The 22,614-nt window shown below is 43.1% G+C and overlaps 1 protein-coding gene across 1 annotated transcript in view; it reads right to left on the reverse strand.

Annotated features, from left to right (window-relative positions):
• Window positions 1-22,614, reverse strand: part of LOC130110628 (NACHT, LRR and PYD domains-containing protein 12-like) — a 571,318-nt gene that overhangs the window by 525,773 nt on the left and 22,931 nt on the right. The window contains 2 exon segments of the mRNA XM_056277791.1: window positions 14,317-14,490; window positions 17,553-17,726. Coding sequence (XP_056133766.1) covers window positions 14,317-14,490; window positions 17,553-17,726 — 348 coding nt within the window.

Below are 22,614 nucleotides of genomic sequence, written 5' to 3' on the forward strand. Positions count from 1 at the left end.
TGCACCTCTACCTTCTGGTCTGTTGTAACATATCGCAAAACGAGAGAGCGCTGTTCTTTGTGCGACACATCTGGTGTGCAGTCCATCATGATGCTGTAATATCCTCCTGTTTTGACCTTCTGCACGATGTTTTCCAACACTGCTTCAGCTAGGAGTCCAATGAACTCATGTTGAATGTTTTTGCTGAGGTAGTGGGTAGTCTTGGAATGATTGACATGTCGTGCTAATGGCGCATCATATTAATTGCCGTTGTTTTCTTGGTAAAGGCGATCGACACTTCCTCTAACTGCAAGGTTTTGTAATGCAAGAAACATGATGCAATCCAACATTCTGCTAAGCACTTCATGCCACCGTTGTCTCTCACTGAGAAGCTCTGCTTGCTGGTGGCTGTCAGTCGTTGTACCAGCAGCCAGAGCGAATTCCAGAGTTTACCACTTTGAAAAGTTCTCAAGAGGAGATCGATAATTCTCGTGTTCAGTCAGTCTCGTTGATAACTTGACCCAGTTTGAAAAACCAGTAGTGAAGATCCCTTTGTCAGTTCCAAACAACTTACAACAGAAACAGAAGACGGCATTGGCAGACTTTGAGTAGACTAACCATGGCCGAGGTGCTTTTAGGGCAGCGACTGTCCTTGTGTAATTAGCTGGTGTGAAACGACGGCCATCCGTTTTAGGGAAATCAAAATCGGTCACCTGCAGTGGTTTATTTCTGACTATGTCCGTTCTGACGTCATCATCCTGCATTCTGTCTGGCCACTGTGCAGGATCAAATAAATCCAACTCACGCTCCCCATCACTTCCGTGACTTCCCTCTTCCTCCACAGATTCTCGGTGGTCGTTTGCGTTCTCGATAGCGGTGGAGGTGTTAGCACGAGCGCCGCGGTCGCTGTCCGCTCCGGTATCCTCTGCTGCTGAGTCAGCACATGTGGTGGATGTGCTAGCTTCATTGCTATCCACAGCATCCTCCAAGTGTTCTGCTGCCCGAACGTTAAGCCAAGCACCGTATACCTTCTCTGCATTTCCTGCCTCTTTTTTGTATTTTCTACCTTACGTTCTGTAATTTTATTTTCTTACAACCAGATTTGTTTCCAGACATTTTTTTGGTTAGTAGAACCGAGTTTCACGTCTCCACCATAGGCTATACTGACTCATGGGGGAGGGGAGGACGACACAACTTTTGATACATTTTTGAAAATAAATCGTTATCAGCCAATAGGGAAACTGCCAGCACATCTGCCTGTATTGTGTTGGCCTGTTGTGAAAAGTGTACTGTTTAGTCCAGTGTGTCCGAATCTGAGTCTTGAAATTATTGTCTCATCTCTCCTGTTCCTTCCTGCACACCTCATTTCTCCCTCCTTCCTCTGAACTGTGTAAAACCACCGTCCTTTCCTCTCTTCCTCCATTGCTTTTGCCACCTGTCCTTCAATCTGTGCTTAATGATGCTCTTTATTTCTGCCTTGCTTAAAGTAACTACCAAACCAATGTGGTTATGTTCTGTAGCCTTCTTTGCAGCCTTATCTGCTATTTCATCTCCCTCAATGCCAATGTGTGCCGGTCCCCATAAAAATGGCACTGTAAGACCCATCATTTGAGTTCTATAACAATAAGAGTCAGAAGACACAAGACACATAGAAGATGAGGTTTGACATGAAGTGTCTTCATCTATCAGTCAGCGGCTGTAGAAGGAACAAGATATTTACTTTAAGATTAAAACGCTCATTAATCTCATGTTGTCCCTTCGTCTGTTTATGAAAGAACGTAAGATGACAGGAGCTAGACTGATATTACTAATGTCTATCAGCTCTAAATGAAGTTAAAAATGAGGAAAACCCGCTTCAGTAAATCAACTCAGTACATGGAGAGGCTGAGGGGAAGTCCTGCTGTAGTTTTGAGATAGCTCTGTTTTCAGATTAAAGGTAAAATAAGTCATCATGGGGGATGTTTCTTTATTCCCTCTTTCTCACTGATGGACTCTGAGTTGGACTTCTTTGTCTATCCATGTCATGGTTTTCACAAGATGTGTACTTCCAATACTTTTCCTTGGCATGAATTTTAATTTCTTTGCATTCAGTAGCGAGGAAGACGTTTGGTGTTTGGAAGTGAAAACTTGAACGAAGGCAAAATAAGAAAGAAATTGGTTCATTCATTCATTGCTGAGTGTTAGTGACTGAAACATGTTAACATGGAAATGACCCCAGATTTCATCTTTAACCAAGCTGGCTTTGTGCTCAACAATTTAACTCACATTCATGAGGGTTGTGCAGTCTTATGCAACCAATGTATATTTTTCTTTTCACTGGTTGTTAAAAATGTGTTTATTTTCTCTCCAGATGCTACATCCAAATCTTCTTCTTCTTTCGGCTTCTTCCCTGTTTCTCAGGGGTCACCACAGCGGATTTTACAGTTTCCATCACCCTGTGAGGGCACAGCACCAATGGCGGCCATTGTTAATCCAGACCCTGACCGATCCAGTATGGAGCCTCGACCAGTCTGGTATGGTTTTGTCAGTCCGCATACTGATTTGGCAGAAGTTTACGTGGGATGCCCTTCCTGACACAACCACCATCCCTATGGACGGGGGCACAGGTGAAGCACCGGATGCATCCCAGTATTCATGGACTTGTACCAGTTGCCTGTCGCCACATGCTACATCCAAGTAAAAGTGGGGAAAACCACAGAAATATTTTCCACAAGTCCAAGACAAGTTTGCTCTACCCTCAAGTGACCTATACAGATATTTACAAATTAGACACTATATTAGAGAAAATACAGACCGGGATGTTATTAAAAGAGAACCAGTAAATATAGAAACCCACTTCACACAGCTGTTTGAACACCCTGTATTAACAAGAAAACAAATATCCCATATATACAAAAAGCTGGTGTGGGACACATGTGATACCACCATACATATCACAGGGCAATGGGAACTGCAGGTGAAACAACAGTGGACGATGTCGACTGGGAAGGCATATGCTCAAGCTGTCATGAGGAGACTGGGAGCCAGTTATGGAAAGAGTTTGACTGGAAGGTTAAAATGAGGTTCTTTAGGACCCCACTGACCGCCTGTGTCTTTAAAAACAATCCTACCAACAAATGCTGCAGAGACTGGTGAGGTCGGAGACCATACTGACATATTCTGGGACTGCCCGAAAATACAGACATTCTGGAGCAACGTCAAAGAAGAGATGGAGAACATCCTGGAAACAGACATTCCTCTAGACCCGCCATTGTTTCTACTGGAAATGTCACAGAAGCACTTGTTTACCACAGACCCGTGCTGTAGACTGCATATTTTGTTGATGGGTGCAAATAATAATAATAATAATAATAATAATAATGATGATGATAATAATAATAATTACGATAAACTGGATGAAGCCTAACCCCCCACAATGACTCAATGGCTGCAAAAAGTCAAACATGTCTACATGATGGAACGCACAACTGCCCAGCTACAACGTTCACTGCCTGTTTTTATCAGGAGATGGACACCAGGTATTAGCTACCTTAGCTAGGAAACCTGGACTGGATTAGACTGGACTGGACTGGACTGGACTGGACTGTACTGTACTGTACTGTACTGGGCTGGACTGTTTTGATATATAATCTGTGTAGGCATATGTATGTGTGTGTTCTACCCATGTCTGGTGTTATGTCATATATACGTGCATGTACGTCAAGTGAAGCCCAGTCTCAAGGTGATTATGTTCTGCATTGTTAACTTACATGACTGGAAATAAAGTTAAAAAAAACCCACAGAGTTTTTAGATTTTCTTCTGAAGGCTCAGAATAGAAACTGTGTAAGGTGCTATACATTAGATTTCCTGATCCTCTGGTTTCACTACCAGGAATACACAACACACACTTTGTGACGGTGGCGAATACACATCCTCTATATTTGACCCCGCATGAACAAATTCTCTCTGATCCCAATTTTAACAGAAAAACCACAAAATAAGCAGCAACAAACATCACAGTCTATCAGATTTCAGTATTCCAGAAAGATCCTGTCCATGTGGCGTTCACAGGGTGGACACTCCCCTGACTGCACTTGATAGGGGACTTCCCAGCTCGCTCTCTTATGAGGCAGATGAGTTGCTGTAACCGGCAGCCTCCATGTTGAACCTCAGGCTTCTAACAGAAGACACAAGTCCAAGTCTTACCAACGTACCATCCAATGTGTCATCAGCAGCTCTCATAACAACAACAGATAACACGTCTCTTTTCCTGTTGTACCTTGGATTACCAAGCATCGATCCTCAGAGGAGAAACTGATGTTTTGCTTTGACCACCACGAGGAAGCCATTAACTTGATGTGTTTTTCTGGGGACGGCCAACTGACAGGCCAGCAGCTTTACCACTGTGAGATGACAAACCCTCAGCCTCTGATGAGCCAAGTGGGTTTAAACAGAGGATAAAATGATCTTAAACACAGTGGGCTAGGGTCTGGTTTACCACCGCTCACCACTATTAATATACTGGTTATAGAAAACAGCCAGACTTTCACAATCGGAGGTTCCACCCTTTTCTTCAGCAGCAACAGCAGACAGCGGTAAAGGACAAACCTGAGGGGACCAACCACGACTCAACATGGCGGTTCTCCTCATCCTCCTGATGTCTCTTTGAGGAGAGGCCCTCCGAGTCTGGCTCTATTACGACTCTACACCTCCTGCTGGCTGCAGCAGGATCACCACACCTCCTCTTTCCTTTCCTCTTCATCCTCTTCCTCCTCCTCAGGGTCCAGTGGGTGACCCCAGTCTTCTTCTTGCTCCTCCTCTTCACTGTCTGAACTAATAAAGACCAGTGAAGAAGGAGGCCTGTTGCTTGGTCTGGGCCTGCAACAGGACCGCCACATTATGGGAGACCCTTGCAGGTCCGGAGGAGGAGCAGGACTCGCGACTCACCTCATCAGATATTAGAAAAGCAACACACTGACATGAGCCAACTAACCGATGTGTGATGAGCTGAGGCGAGGTGTTGTACTACATTACTGCCACGTTCAGTCTCCCCCACAGCGCCACCTCTGGCCTCTTCATCCACACCTCTTATTCTACCCTTTTTACACTCACGAGGGGGCACAGACACTTTAAACTGATTTTCAAGTTAAGGCTTTTTCGTAGTGCATCTTTTATTCTTTTATCAATTTACTCTCATGTCTCTCCGTCTCTTCTTGTGTTTTCAGTTTTAGTCTCTCGTTTCTGTTCTGTGTCGTTTTGAACTCTGTCGGCGTCTTGTTTCGTAAAGCACTTTTAAAACCTAGTTTTGAGAAGAGGTGTAAAAATAAAACGTGTTATCGTTCATTAGGTCCTCTAACAGAGAGTCAGAGCCCATGCACAGAAAGACTTGGAGGACGCACTTTGAATGGACGAGAAGAAAGGTTAAGCTGATCCTCTCTGCTGTTCTCTTTGACACCGTAGCATAGAATTGTCCAAAATGTCTCAGTATGCTGAAGCATTAAGATTTCCCTTCCCTGGAACTAAGGGGCTGAGCCCAACCCCCGAAAATAATATACCTCCTACTTTGTGGGGACAGTCTGGGGAGGGCCCTCTTCTGTTCCAGCAGGACTGTGCCCCAGTGCACAAAGCAAGGTCCATTAAGACATGGTTGGGTGACTTTGGTGTGGAAGGACTTGACTGGCCCACACAGAGCCCTGTCCTCAACCCCATCCAACACCTTTGGGATGAACTAGAACGGAGATTGCGAGCCAGGTCTTCTCGTCCAACATCAGTGCCTGACCTCACAAATGCTCTTCTGGATGAATGGGCAAAAATTCCCACAGACACACTCCAAAATCTTGTGGAAAGCCTTCCCAGAAGAGTGGAAGCTGTTATAGCTGCAAGGGGGGGGGGGGCAACTCCATATTAATGTCTATGGAGTTAGAATGGGATGTCATGAAAGCTCCTGTAGGTGTAATGGCCAGGTGCCCCAATACTTTTCTACATATAGTGTGTGTGTGTGTGTGTGTGTGTGTGTGTGTGTGTGATATGAAATATCTTCAACATAATGAATGATTTTAGACTTGTTCTTGTTTTCATGTGACGGGTGTGATTTTATCTATCAGGGATTGTTAATTTTCTCTCTAAAGTGCAGTAAGATGTATTCCACATGGTTTCCAGCTGATCGTGTATTTACCAGACCATCCAGACAGTTGCTCATCATACTATAATGGAAGGAACTCTGTCTGTGTCTGTCTGCCCTTCAGTCTTCTAGACAACCGTTCATCCGATCGACTTCACACTCGCTGGGTGTGTTGCTGACGACCCACGGAAGTGCAGTGTCGAGTGAAGTTGTTTGGATGAGCGGTTTGACAACATCGAAGGACACACACACACACATACACACATACACACATACATACACGCATTCATACAGTCAGACGTTTTTCCCGTGGCGACCAGACGAACAGCGCCACCCTGCCACTGCAACAGTGGTGGCTCCTGCCACATCTGTCAGGGGGGCAATTGTTGCAATGATGGCTAAGGTGCCCCCCCCTTCAATGGGTAAATTAACCCAAGTCAGCAAACTAACTTGACATTGTCACATTGCATTGTACCATTTATTTTTTCTGGTCACCTCACGTAGCAATACCAGCAGTACACCACTAGGCGGCAACATAAGACAAGGACTGGCCCTGAGCATAAATACTGTACAATATTTGTGGACTCCTACATACAGCAGTTCATTGTAAATGCCTTGAAAAAATTAGTTTGGCTCTACAACGACTGAACAATCCACTGTTGTCATCAACATGGGCCCAAGATTCTACGGGCCTTCTACAGAGACACAACCGAGAGCATCCTGACTGGATGCTCCACCGCCTGGCATGGGAACTGTACTGCCCACAACCACAAAACCCTGCAGAGGGTTGTGTGGACGGTCCGGGACACCAGTAGATGTGAGTTTCCCTCCATCCAGGACATATACAACGATGTTGTGTCAGCAAAGCCCGTAGGATTATCAAAGACCCCAGCCCCCCCCCCAACTATGGACTGTTCCAGCTGCTACCGTCAGGCAAGCGGTACCGCAGCCTCAAATCCCAGACCAGTAGGCTGCAGAACAGCTTTTACCACCAAGCAACCAGGCTTTTGAACAAATACCATTAAAGACACTAAGCCTGGTGCCAGACTGACTGGTACTGACCTATGGTCTTCAGCGGATCATCAGTTTACCACACACACACACACACACACACACACACACACACACACAAACACACACACACACACACACACACACACACACACACACACACTATTTATTGTTATTGCTGCTGTTTTGTTGTGTTTTGTTGTTATTGTGTTGTTGTTGTTGCTGCAATGTTGAGGAGCTGAAACACAAGAATGTGACTCTTTTGTACTTGTATAATGAGACGTAATAAATAAAGAGTCTTGAACCAACAGACAAACTGTCACCTGTCAGTTTGGCCTCATAATCAGCTATGAATGTGGACTGGACACACACCTGCTTTACCCTTCATCACATATCAGTGAGTCAGGTCTTCACTCTCACAGTCATCTGCCTCAGTCTTCATCACAAAGCCTTGCTTTCTTGACAGCAAGACTGACTCCAACACTCCACAAACCCTCACCTCCCAGAGGAGGAGGTGGCTCTTCAGAAGGGTGGTGTTTTGGGGCAGAGTGGATTAGATCTGCCCCCAGTAGCTGAGTTTCATTCCAATAAGGAACCAGTAAAATGTTCAATTCCTCACCTTTATAACAAATGACCTTTCATGAAAACCGGTTCAGAATGAAGCGTGTTAAAGTGGACTCTGAAGACCGTCTCCCTCCTGAGACACTAAGGAAGGAGAAAAGGACTTGTAGCGACTGGCTGGACAGAGGGACTGAGCTGGGAAGGAGGTGCCGCAGGTAAGGGCGATCAAGGATGGAGATGGAAATGTGCTGACAAGCGAGGAGTGTGTTGAGGAGGTGGAAGGAGTACTTTGAGGGGCTGATGAAGACTATGTGTACTTATTGTGTTATAATACACAATTTTTATACAAAATACAAACAGCTGAGTGGGTGAGCAGTTGTAATGTACAGTAAGTGGGGTTCAGTATTTACTGCACATAAACACTCATTTCATAATCATGTTGTGTTATAAGACGTCACATGTGATGAAAACAGCTCAACACCACCTGGCAGTGAACCACCGCCTCCATCACCATCAACAAGCATTGGAACCAGAAGGTAAACACACTTCACACAACACAACACAACACAGGCCACCTGTGATGGTGCTGCCCAGTTACACATATGCTGCTTTGCTTTTTGTGCTGCACATGACTGCACCTCCACCCCATGCTGCTCCTTTCTCACTTAACAGTCCTGCTACACACATGGCTCCTCCACTGTCCAGCTGTTTGTGGACATTGTCTTGTGTGGTGTTTTCACTCTGTGGTGATGGAAAAACACTACTTCATCCAACTGTGTACATGTACACAGCTGCTGATGACAATAAAGTGGAGTTTGAACGGACCACAGAGCTGCTGATGAGTCCAAATAGACTTTCACACAACAAAGCTCCGCCTTGCTGCTGCACCACATGAACACTGCATTTTAATAGTGTGTCTGTTCCACAGGGAACAGGAAGAACATGGAGAAACGGGACGACAAGTTCCTCCAGCACAGCCAGAAGATGAACGAGTCACTCTTAAACACAATGGAGCGCACAACCAATGCTGCACTGAGCCTCATGGACCCACTTGGACCTGCAACAGCAACACAGCAGCAGGGACTTCACACAGGTTCAGCCAACTTCAGCGTTCTGTTGCAAAATGGCTGCCGTGCATCATCCAGGTGGTGCTACACATTGGTGGTGGTTAGGTGAGTTTCCCCCCTTCTCTGTGAAGTGCTTTGGGTGTCCAGATAAAACCCTAAAAATATAATCCATTATTATTGGTTGGTTTAGTGAAGCTGAAACTTATTCAGTAACCTGATTATGTTGAACATGTTTCATGAGACACTCTTACACATCAACAGCTGAAAGAAAGTTATCTGCGTGTGTGTGTGTGTGTGTTTTCATGGTGGTTCAGTTGTTCTGCATTGATAAATTATACACAAATATAAAAAAAATACAAGTTGTTTAATATATTTAATTCAATACAATAAAAAACTGAATAACAATTGAATAGTTTAGCCATTTTATTTATGTAGCACCTTTTATTACAAGTAAGCTCAGTGTGCTTTACATTAGAAGACAACATATCAAATATAGGCATAAAGCTTACATAAACATAGGGAACATAAACAATGTAAATATAAGAATATAAGCATGAGTAAAATGCAGAAACTGAATCAATGAAGCATACACCCAACACACATTAAACACACCACACAACTATTACAACCCCAAAACACACATCTTTGGTCACACTGTCTGTATGTGTGTGTGTGTGTGTGTGTGTGTGTGTGTGTGTGTGTGTGTGTGTGTGTGTGTGTGTGTGTGTGTGTGTGTGTGTGTGTGTACAGAGTGATCTATCATGTCAGCAGGTGTGTTTGGGCAGGAGTGTGAGTGTTCCTGCAGGACACAGGGGGCGTCTCTACCTCCTCTATCTAACACACACACACACACACACACACTGAGGAGCCACGTGACCATAACCTAAACCCAACATGGAGAGGTTCAGTGAATGTGGAGGTGAAGGTGTGTCAGTGTGTCAGAGGAGACTCTGTAGAAGGACAGAGTTCCAGCAGACCAGTCCAGATACACTCCTACTCTGTCAGAGGAGGAGGAGATACATATCTGTGTTCCTCTTTTATTATGTCAGGCACTGTATCCATCACTATAGCAGGACAGACTCCAGGACTTCTCATTCCATCCAAGCAGACAGTCACCTCCTCCTCCTCCTCTCCATCCGATTCCTCTGTAAGTCACTCCTATATAAACATCTCCTTCCCACTGTACCTCCATGTAACAGCGGTCAGTCAGACTCTCTCTGCATAGAACCTGTCTCCCGGGGTAAATTCTGTCTGGATGAACAGGATACGACTGCTCCTTCATCACCCATGTCACCTTTCTGTTGTCCTCAGACAGAAGGAGGTCTCTGTGTGCTGTGTTTGGGTCCAGTGTGAGGTCAAAGGCATCTGATGGAGACAACAAGACACAATACAGCAGCGGTTGTTGATCTAATGCTCCTCTTCTGTTTGGTTTGTGTTGATTTAGTCACAGGTTAGACCTCATCTATCAACATGTTCATAAAAGTGTAAGATCCCTCGTATCATGTTATGAATTACACTGCCGCTGTATTTATCACATGTTCTGAAGTATGAAGTTTCCATTGTACTCTTGTGTGTATTATGATGAATACAAATCATTCATAAACTGGAAGCACGTCACATGACCTTATTTACCATGAATTAAAATAACTGCTCCTTGTTCAGTCCACCACTGAGATAATGGACTGTACTAATATAGTCTGAATATTAGTCTTAATACTCGTCTTAATAGTGGTCTTACTATTAAGTCTTAATAGTGGTCTTAATATTAGCCTTAATAGTGGTCTTAATAGTGGTCTTAATGGTGGTCTTAAAAGTGGTCTTAACATTCTTAATAGTGGTCTTAATATTAGTCTTAATAGCGGTCTTAATGGTGGTCTGAGTATTAGTTTAAATATGGTCTTAGTAGCGGTCTTAATATTAGTCTTAATAGTGGTCCTAGTATTAGTCTTAATAGCGGTCTTAATAGAGGTCTTAATATTAATCTTGATAGTGGTTTTAATTTTAGTCTTAATAGAGGTCTTAATATTCGTCTTAATAGTGGTCTTAAGGTTAGTCTTGATAGTGGTCTTAATTTTTGTCTTAATAGTGGTCTTAATATTAGTCTTAATAGTGGTCTTAATATTAGTCTTAATAGTGGTCCTAATAACAGTCTAAATAGTGGTCTTAATACCAATCTTAATAGTGGTCTTAATAGTAGTCTTAACTTTAGTCTTAGTAGTGGTCTTAATAGTGGTATTAACATTAGTCTTAATAGTGGTCTTAACAGTGGTCTTAATAGTAGTCTTAATAGTGGTCTTAATATTAGTCTTAATAGAGGTCTTAATATTAATCTTGATAGTGGTTTTAATTTTAGTCTTAATAGAGGTCTTAATATTCGTCTTAGTAGTGGTCCTAGTATTAGTCTTAATAGCGGTCTTAATATTAGTCTTAATAGTGGTCTTAATAACAATCTAAATAGTGGTCTTAATACCAATCTTAATAGTGGTCTTAATAGTAGTCTTAATAGTGGTCTTAACATTAGTCTTATTAGTGGTCTTAACATTACTCTCATTAGTCGTCTTAATATTAGTCTTAATAGTTGTCTTAATATTAGTCTTAATAGTGGTCTTAATACCAATCTTAATAGTGGTCTTAATAGTAGTCTTAACATTAGTCTTATTAGTGGTCTTAATAGTGGTCTTAATATTAGTCTTAATAGTGGTCTTAATAGTGGTCTGAGTATTAGTTTGAATATTGGTCTTAGTAGCGGTCTTAATAGTGGTCTTAATATTAGTCCTAGTATTAGTCTTAATAGCGGTCTTAATATTAGTCTTAATGGTGGTCTTAATAACAATCTAAATAGTGGTCTTAATACCAATCTTAATAGTGGTCTTAATAGTAGTCTTAATAGTGGTCTTAACATTAGTCTTATTAGTGGTCTTAATAGTGGGCTTAACATTAGTCTTATTAGTCGTCTTAATATTAGTCTTAATAGTTGTCTTAATATTAGTCTTAATAGTGGTCTTAATACCAATCTTAATAGTGGTCTTAACATTAGTCTTATTAGTGGTCTTAATAGTGGTATTAACATTAGTCTTAATAGTGGTCTTAATATTAGTCTTAATAGAGGTCTTAATATTAATCTTGATAGTGGTTTTAATTTTAGTCTTAATAGAGGTCTTAATATTCGTCTTAATAGTGGTCTTAAGGTTAGTCTTGATAGTGGTCTTAATTTTTGTCTTAATAGTGGTCTTAATATTAGTCTTAATAGTGGTCTTAATATTAGTCTTAATAGTGGTCCTAATAACAGTCTAAATAGTGGTCTTAATACCAATCTTAATAGTGGTCTTAATAGTAGTCTTAACTTTAGTCTTATTAGTGGTCTTAATAGTGGTATTAACATTAGTCTTAATAGTGGTCTTAATAGTGGTCTTAATAGTAGTCTTAATAGTGGTCTTAATATTAGTCTTAATAGAGGTCTTAATATTAATCTTGATAGTGGTTTTAATTTTAGTCTTAATAGAGGTCTTAATATTCGTCTTAATAGTGGTCTTAATAGTAGTCTTAATAGTGGTCTTAATAGTGGTCTAAATATCAGTCTTAATAGTGGTCTTAATGTTAGTCTTCAGAGTGGTCTTAGTATTAGTCTTAATAGTTGGTCTTAATATTAGTCTTAATAGTGGTCTAAATATTAGTCTTAACAGTGGTCTTAATATTAGTCTTAATATTGGTCTTAATAGGGTTCTTAATAATGGTTTTAATGTTAGTCTTAATAGTGGTCTTAATGTTATATTAGTCTTAATAGAGGTCCTAAAAGTTGTCTTAATAGTGGTCTTAATATTAGTCTTAATAGTGGTCTTAATAGTGGTCTAAATATTAGTCTTAATAGTGGTCTTAATATTAGTCTTAATAGTGCTCTTGGTAGTGGTCTTAATATTGGTCTTAACATTAGTCTTAATACTGGTCTTAATAGCGGTCTTAATCTTAGTCTTAATAGAGGTCTTAATATTAATCTTGAAAGTGGTCTTAATAGAAGTCTTAATAGTGGTCTTAATATTAGTCTTAATAGAGGTCTTAATATTAATCTTGATAGTGGTCTTAATTTTAGTCTTAATAGTGGTCTTAATATTAGTCTTAATAGTGGTCTTAATAGTGGTCTGAATATTGCTCTAAATAGCGCTCTTAATAATTGTCTTAATATTCATCTTAATAGTTCTCTTAATAGTGGTCTTAATAGTGGTCTTAATATTCGTCTTAATAGTGGTCTTAATATTAGTCTTAATAGTGGTCTTAATATTCGTCTTAATAGTGGTCTTCATACCAGTCTCAACTGTGGTCTTAATAGTGGTCTTAAAATTAGTCTTAATAGTGGTCTTAATAGTAGTCTTAATAGTGGTCTTAACATTAGTCTTAACAGTGGTGTTAATATTAGTCTTAACAGTGGTCTTAATATTAGTCTTAACAGTGGTCTTAACATTAGTCTTAATAGTGGTCTTAATATTAGTCTTAATAGTGGTCTTAATATTAGTCTTAGTATTGGTCTTAATAGTGGTCTTAATAATGGTTTTAGTGTTAGTCTTAATAGTGGTCTTTATGTTAGTCTTAATAGTGGTCTTAATATTTATCTTAATAGTGGCCTTGATAGTGGTCTTAATAGTGGTCTTAGTAGTCTTTTACAGCAAGGTTCTGGTGAATCAGAATCAACTCAAAAGTCACTCGTCATTCTCAGTGAAAAAAAATCAAAAATCTGTCCTTTTCCTGAAAAGACGCTCTTGTCAAATCCTCTATAAGACAAGGTCGGCCCATTTAACATGTGGACAGTATTGTGTCCCTTTAAATCTTCTTCTTCAGTAATTAAATGAATATCACACAGGGAACAATCACAGGAAGTCTTTCCAGTAGTCTAATAATCATTCTAAACATTTTATCTCACTTCAATAATGTTTGCAATCATGTGTTTCTCAAGTCTTTTGTTCATCTTTCTTCATATCTCCATATACGAGTAGAAAGTCTGTTCAAATAAGACTATTTAATGAATAAAAGTGAAAGTTGCTGCATAAAAGTAGAAGTGTGGAGTGGACACACATCTTACGTGTGGTCTCAGGTTTTCATACATTTCTGTCAAATGTGTGAAAAAGTTGATAAATCCACTTTTCATGTAGAAACCTCAGTATGAAGGAACCACGTACACATTAGTGTTGAAGTTCCTTGATATGAGACCTAATGACTGTTAATTTCTCAGCAGTGTGATGAAGACACATCATGTCCAACATCATCTTCCTCCACAGTAGGATGTGAATGAATGGATGTCACACACTGCTGTGTGGACGCACTTTCCATCTAAACAGCTGAATGTGATCTGCTTTGTTCTCAGGAAGAAACTGAACACACACTTACACTTCCTCACACCTGGTGTCAACCTGCACACTCCAGCATGGTCCAGCCTGGGGGTGGAGGAGAGACACAGTCACACCAGCATATCCTCCATCTAATAAACCTCCATCCAGTATCAGTCCTGTCCACTGTTACAGAAGAACCAGTCTGATCCAGCATCAGAGTAGGAGGAGAAAATCCTTGTAGAAGACATGATGAGTGAGTGTCATCCAGCCTGTCCATACCTGAGAGTGTCCAGTCTCCAGTGTGGATCCTCCAGTCCAGCAGAGAGCAGCTTCCCTCCTGAGTCTCCTGGCTGGTTGTAGCTCAGGTTCAGCTCTCTCAGATGGGAGGGGTTGGAGCTCAGATCTGAGAGCAGAGAAGAACAACCTTCCTCTGTGAGCAGACAGCCCGACAGCCTGAACACACACACACACACACACACACACACACACACACACACACACACACACACACACACACACACACACACACACACAGATTACTTTCTTTCAGCTGTTGATGTGTAAGAGTGTCTCATGAAACATGTTCAACATAATCAGGTTCCTGAATAAGTTTCAGCTTCACTAAACCAAACAATAATAATGGATTATATTTTTAGGGTTTTATCTGGACACCCAAAGCACTTCACAGAGAAGGGGGGAAACTCACCTCAACCACCACCAATGTGCAGCACCACCTGGATGATGGACGGCAGCCATTTTGCACCAGAACTCTCACCACACATCAGCTTGAGGTGGAGAGGGAGGAACCATTGAGCCAATCATACTGGGGGATGTTAGGTGGCCAGATGGAGAGAGCCAGGCTGGGGAATTTGCAAGAACACCGGGGGACCCTCTACTCTTTGCTGTAAGTATCATGGAGTCTTTAATGATCACAGTGAGTCAGGACCTCGGTTTTACGGTCACATCAGAAGGACAACATCTCCTACACCACTGTGTCCCCATCACTACACTGGGACATAGGCTTTTTTTTTCTTCTTCTTTTTTTAAGTGCAGAGGGGAGACTGCCCCCTAATGGCCCACCATCACCAAATCCAGCAGCAACTCCATTTTCCCGGGCGGTCTGTCATCCAAGTACTAGCCAAGCACACACCTGCTTAGCTTGTGTCATTGGGCAGAGCCAGGGTACATGTTGGTATGGCTGCCAGCAAACCAACCCAACCTGAGTTAACTGGTACGGGGCTCCAGAGTGTGACCATTTAGTCACATTTTGCACCTAGTTTTTGCATCGGTGCAAGTAGATTTTAAACCTATGTACAATGGTGCCACTTGCAATATTACCATGTTTTTGTAATCATGTAAAAACCAGTAAGAGGAGAACTTGTGTGTGAATGAGTGGGCTTGGCCTGTGTGTGTGTGTGTGTGTGTGTGTGTGTGTGTGTGTGTGTGTGTGTGTGTGTGTGTGTGTGTGTGTATACACGTGTGTGAGAGAGAGAGGAGTTACCACGAGGCTCTCGTGACATGACCAAAACAAAGATAAAACAGCATTGTGTGGGGGGGAATAGCACGCAGCCCCCCCCCACAATGCTTCCCCATAACAACATCCTGAAGTACACACTGTGCAGGGCAGGTGCACGGCGTGACAGCTGACACGTTTAAAAAGAAGACCGGCAAAAAACCAGCGGACTCCATGTAGCTCTCATTCATGACTGATGGCCACACGGACGTGTCAGCCAAGGAATGGAGATTGTGTATGCACGGATCCTGCAGCAGAGGAGGCCGGTGAATGTTTTGATGGGCCACGTGGAAGTCCAGCACCCAAATGCTCAAGGTATGTAAGGACTCTGACTCCGGTCTGGCTCGTTGTACTCGCACACAGAACACACAACCTCCAGAAATACACACTAGGAATGACTATATACAGGGGGAACCGTTTCTGTGACATGTAAACAGGATAGAGTGCAAAGAAGTGGAGTGATGGTAAATACTGTAACAAGCGTTACTGTACAGTCAGTAGGGGGCTATGTACAGTATAATACAGCTTGTTCAGACATGAGAGGCACATATTTATTGCACTCTGTTACTAAAATATTTATTTGTAGGTACAGTGAGTATTTTACTGCTCCAGGGTTATTGCAGTGCCACAGTGAGTTTGATGTCAAGGAGGCTGTACAGACGTGGTTCAGTCACGGTAAAAGAGCTAGAAGGCCCAATTACAAGGGTTGGGTAGAGCCTCCTAGTGGCCCTCAAGGGGACGTGCTCTAAACTACAGGGAAGGCGAGGGGAGGCATACTGCATGAGTTCAGTGTTGACTTGTGTTGTTGTGGGTCTGGTGCTGTAATGACAGTAATGATACTGACCACATACCTTATGTTTACATTTATAAATGTTATATTTGGTGCCTATGTTTACAAAAAACACTTTCAAGTTTACATTTTATTTATCTTGTTGTTTTTTTGCTCTTAAGCACTACCTCCCTCGGTGACATTTAAAATAAAACAGCATATTGTTATTTCTGTAAGTGGTCTATTTATTACCAAAGCATTTATCAGTAATACAGTTAAGACGGGAAAATATCCATGTGTTGCGTTTCGATTCAAGTGGTGCTCCTAAAATTGTCAGTAAGGAGCAGCAGTGTTCCTAGTGGAAAAAGTTAGTCTGGAGCCCTGTGGTATCACAACGGTGGTCCACAACTTCATCTGTCAACTCAGGTCACATGATCAGACTAGGGTCCATGTTGGTATGCACACTTTTCTTTGTTATTCTTTACAGTAGCTACAACCCTAGTTGTATGAAGAGGTCTTGGATACAAATCAAGACTAAATATAAAACATGATCCAAAGTGGTCAGGATTCCCTGTCCTTATTCTTTCAGTGGTGTGAATGTGTGCTACTGTACAACACATTAACACTTTATATGATTTGCACCAAACTGAATAAAAATAAAAATAAAAAAGTGAACTAAAAAGGACAGGAGGGCATCCATCTCTGCCAGAAGATCCTCTAGTGAAGAAGTTGTCCATCTCTAATAATGAGGGGTGGTCTAACATGGTGGGGGTCCAGAAAGGTGTGTGTTATGGCCCTGCTGCTAGCAGCTCCAAGCAGACCTCTCTGACAGCAGATAGTCTATGTAAATGATCTTAACCAGTGCAGTATTTTTCAGGTGAAAACAGAGTTACACTGCAAACTGAAACAAGAAATATGAATTATAAATATGTAGTTGGAATATGGTCAGAAGGAAGACCTTGCTATGCCTGTTAGACTATTTCACCTTTTTCTCTGAAAACCAAACTGTATTGATTTGTAATGTGTTGACATGACCTCTTTGCTGGTGTACGTGCTCATGGAAAGCGGTTGACAGGAAGTAGAAAGTAGAACCAGAGCTTGTTACTACAACTGGTCTGTAATTCCTCCAGTCAGAGAAAAGACCACACAGGTTAGGATGTACTGACTGTCATTAAAGTGGTTGTAAATGAGGACTGAAGTGGTCCTGAGTTGAACAGGTTTAGGAATACTGACCTGAGAGTTTCCAGTCTACATTGTGGACTCCCCAGTCCAGCAGAGAGCAGCTTCACTCCTGAATCCTGCAGATCATTGTTACTCAGGTCCAGCTCTCTCACACTAGAGGAGTTGGAGCTGAGAACTGAGGACACAACTTCACAGCTTCTGTCTGACAGATTACAGGAACTCAACCTGAATGGCCACACACACACACAAACACACACACACACACACACACACACACACACACACACACACACACACACACACACACACACACACACACACACACACACACACACACACACACACACAGATTACTTTCTTTCAGCTGTTGATGTGTAAGAGTGTCTCATGAAACACGTTCAACATAATCAGGTTCCTGAATAACTTTCAGCTTCACTAAACAAACAATAATAATGGATTATAATTTTAGGGTTTTATCTGGACACCCAAAGCACTTCACAGAGAAGGGGGGAAACTCACCTCAACCACCACCAATGTGTAGCACCGCCTGGATGGTGCACGGCAGCCATTTTGCACCAGAACGCTCACCACACATCAGCTTGAGGTGGAGAGGGAGGAACCATTGAGCCAATCATACTGGGGGATGATTAGGTGGCCAGATGGAGAGAGCCAGGCTGGGGGATTTGCCAGAACAACGGGGGACCCCCTACTCTTTGCTGTAAGTGTCATGGGGTCTTTAATGACCACAGTGAGTCAGGACATCGGTTTTAACGTCTCATCAGAAGGACGGCATCTCCTACACCACTGTGTCCCCATCACTGCACAGGGGCATTGCCTTTTTTTTACGCCCAGAGGGAAGACTGCCCCCTACTGGCCCACCAACACCAAATCCAGCAGCAACTCAGTTTTCCCAGGTGGTCTGCAATCCAAATACTAGCCAAGCCCACACCTGCTTAGCTTCTATCATTGGGCAGAGCCAGGGTACATGTTGGTATGGCTGCCAGCAAACCAACCCAACCTGGGTTAACTGGTATCATGACGGTGGTCAACAACTTCCTCTGTCAACTCAGGTCACATGATCAGACTAGGGTCCATGTTGGTATGCACACTTTTTTTTTTATTCTTTACAGCAGCTGCAACCCTAAACTGAACTTGAACCCAGCCACTGAGGATGCACAAGCCAGTGCATCCTTAGTGCCGGTCCCAAGCCATGGACAAATGGGGAGGGTTGCGTCAGGACGGGCATCCGGCGTAAAATCTTTGCCAAATCAAATATGCGGATCATAAATAAGACTTACATACCGGATCGGTCGAGGCCCGGGTTACCAACGACCGCCACCGGTACTGTTAACCAGCAGGGTGTTGGCGGAAACTATGCTACTGTTGGGCGAAGGAGAAGGAGAGGAGGAAAGCATGTCCAGAGGCAGCTAGAGAGTAGGAAGGGTAGGCATGTGGAGGTGAGAGTTGGAATTTTGATTGTTGGCACTATGACTGGTAAAGGGAGAGAGCTGGCTCACATGATGGAAAGAAGAAAGGTAGGCATACTGTGTGTGCAAGAGACCAGGTGGAAGGGGAGTAAGGCCAGGAGTATCGGAGGTGGGTTCAAACTCTACCACCATGGTGTGAATGGGGGGAGAAATGGGGTAGGGGTAATTCTGAAGGAAGAGTATGTCAAGAGCGTGCTGGAGGTGAAGAGAGTGTCAGACAGAGTGATGAGTATGAAGCTGGAAATTGAAGGTTTATTGCTGAATGTTATCAGCGCATATGCCCCGCAAGTTGGGTGTGAGATGGATGAAAAAGAAGAATTCTGGAATGAGTTGGACGACATGGTGGAGAGGGTACCCAAGGAGGAGAGAGTGGTGATTGGAGCGGACTTCAATGGACATGTTGGTGAAGGGAACAGAGGTGATGAGGAGGTGATGGGAAAGTATGGAGTCAAGAAGAGAAATGTGGAAGGACAGATGGTGGTCGATTTTGCGAAAAGGATGGAAATGGCTGTGGTGAAAACATATTTCAAGAAGAGGGAGGAACACAGGGTGACGTACAAGAGTGGAGGAAAGTGCACACAGGTGGACTATATCTTATGTAGAAGGCACCATCTAAAAGGGATTGGAGACTGCAAGGTGGTGACAGGGGAGAGCGTAGCCAGGCAGCATCGGATGGTGGTCTGTAGGATGACTTTGGAGACCAAGAAGAGGAAGCGAGTGAAGACACAGCCGAAGATCAAATGGTGGAAGTTGAAGAAGGAAGACTGTTGTGTGGAGTTCAGGCAGGAGTTAAGACAGGCACTGGGTGGTAGTGAAGAGTTGCCAGATGGCTGGAAAACCACTGCAGAAATAGTGAGGGAGACAGCTAGGAAGGTACTTGGTGTGTCATCAGGACAGAGGAAGGAAGACAAGGAGACTTGGTGGTGGAATGAGGAAGTACAGCAAATTATACAGAGGAAAAGGTTGGCAAAGAAGAAGTGGGATAGTCAGAGAGATGAAGAAAGTAGACAGGAGTACAAGGAGATGCAGCGTAAAGCAAAGAGAGAGGTGGCAAAGGCAAAGGAAAAGGCGTATGGTGAGTTGTATGACAGATTAGACACTAAGGAAGGAGAAATGGACTTGTACCGATTGGCTAGACAGAGGGACCAAGCTGCAAAGGATGTGCAGCAAGTTAGGGCGATCAAGGATAGAGATGGAAATGTGCTAGGGAGAGTGTGCTAAGAAGGTGGAAGGAATACTTTGAGGGGCTGATGAATGAAGAAAATGAGAGAGAGAGAAGGTTGGATGATGTAGGGATAGTGAATCAGGAAGTTCAGCGGATTAGCAAGGAGGAAGTGAGGGCAGCTATGAAGAGGATGAAGAATGGAAAGGCAGTTGGTCCTGATGACATACCTGTGGAGGCATGGAGATGTTTAGGAGAGATGGCAGTGGAGTTTCTAACTAGATTGTTTAACACAATCCTGGAAAGTGAGAGGATGCCTGAGGAGTGGAGAAGAAGCATACTGGTACCGATTTTCAAGAACAAGGGCGATGTGCAGAACTGTAACAACTACAGAGGTATAAAGTTGATCAGCCACAGCATGAAGATTTGGGAAAGAGTAATAGAAGCTAGGTTAAGAGGAGAGGTGACGATCAGCGAGCAGCAGTATGGTTTCATGCCACGAAAGAGCACCACAGATGCGATGTTTGCTTTGAGAATGTTGATTGAGAAGTATAGAGAAGGCCAGAAAGAGTTGCATTGTGTCTTTGTAGATTTAGAGAAAGCTTATGACAGAATACCGAGAGAGGAGGTGTGGTATTGTATGAGGAAGTCAGGAGTTGCAGAGAAGTATATGTAGGAGTGGTGCAGGATACGTATGAGGGAAGTGTGACAATGGTGAGGTGTGCGGTTGGAATGACGGATGGGTTCAAGGTGGAGGTGGGATTACATCAAGGATCGGCTCTTAGCCCTTTCTTGTTTGCAATGGTGATGGACAGGTTGACGGACAAGATCAGGCAGGAGTCTCCATGGATGATGATGTTCGCGGATGACATTGTGATCTGTAGTGAGAGTAGGGTGCAGGTTGAGGAGAGCCTGGAGAGGTGGAGGTATGCACTAGAGAGAAGAGGAATGAAAGTCAGTAGGAGCAAGACGGAATACCTATGCGTGAATGAGAGAGAGGACAGTGGAATGGTCAGGATGCAAGGAGTGGAGGTGACAAAGACATCTGAGTTTAAATACTTGGGGTCAACTGTCCAAAGTAACGGGGAGTGCAGTAGAGAGGCGAAAAAGAGAGTGCAGGCAGGTTGGAGTGGGTGGAGAAGTGTGTCAGGAGTGATTTGCGACAGAAGGGTATCAGCAAGAGTTAAAGGGAAAGTTTACAAGATGGTTGTGAGACCAGCTATGTTATATGGTTTGGAGACAGTGGCACTGACGAAAAGACAGGAGGCGGAGCTGGAGGTGGCAGAGTTGAAGATGCTAAGATTTTCACTGGGAGTAACGAAGAAGGACAGGATTAGGAACGATTATATTATAGGGACCGCTCAGGTTGGACGGTTTGGAGACAAAGCAAGAGAGGCAAGATTGAGATGGCTTGGACATGTGTGGAGGAGAGATGCTGAGTATATTGGGAGAAGGATGCTGATTATGGAGCTGCCAGGGAAGAGGAGAAGAGGAAGGCCAAAGAGGAGGTTTATGGATGTGGTGAGGGAAGACATGCAGGTGGCTGGTGTGACAGAGGAAGACGCAGAAGACAGGAAGAAATGGAAACGGATGATCCGCTGTGGCGACCCCTAACGGGAGCAGCCGAAAGTAGTAGTAGACAGCAGCTGCAACCCTAGTTGTATGAAGAGGTCTTGGATACAAATCAGGACTGAATATAAAACATGATCCAAAGTGGTCAGTATTCCCTGTCCTTATTCTTTCAGTGGTGTGAATGTGTGCTACTGTACAACACATTAACACTTTATATGATTTGCACCAAACTGAATAAAAACAAAAACAAAAAAAAGAAGTGAACTAAAAGGACAGGAGGGCATCCATCTCTACCAGAAGATCCTCCAGTAAAGAAGTTGTCCATCTCTAATAATGAGGGGTGGTCTAACATGGTGGGGGTCCAGAAAGGTGTGTGTTGTGGCCCTGCTGCTGGCAGCTCCAAGCAGACCTCTCTGACAGCAGATAGTCTATGTAAATGAGAGTTTATGCTTTACAGCTGTGATGTGAGCACATGTGGCTGAGTGTACTGACCATCTGCACTTTTGAGGGAAATCCTGATATTAATGAGCCAACACACACAGTTATGAAGCCCCACAGAGAGGTATCAAACCCAGCAGTGAACAAGGACCACATAGCTTTATAGATCATGTGATGAATACAGATCATATAGATGATGTCATTAACACACTGTCATGTTTTGTTCTTAGGGGGGTACAGTGATGAGGACACATTGTGTGCTCAGAGAGCTGCAGAGGTCAATGCATCCTTTTGTGTTGTCATAGTAGAGATGTGAGTGTGAACACACTGCCAGAGGAAGTGATGCCTCCTTCACTCCTAGTCAGTCTGTAATAGGAAGATGAAGTCGCTCTTCACCCCAGAACCTGTGGCCTGTACCTCCACATTTAAAAGACAGACAAAACCACTAAAACAT

This window comes from Lampris incognitus, chromosome 1 (assembly GCF_029633865.1).
Source record: "Lampris incognitus isolate fLamInc1 chromosome 1, fLamInc1.hap2, whole genome shotgun sequence".
NCBI classification, from domain to species: domain Eukaryota; kingdom Metazoa; phylum Chordata; class Actinopteri; order Lampriformes; family Lampridae; genus Lampris; species Lampris incognitus.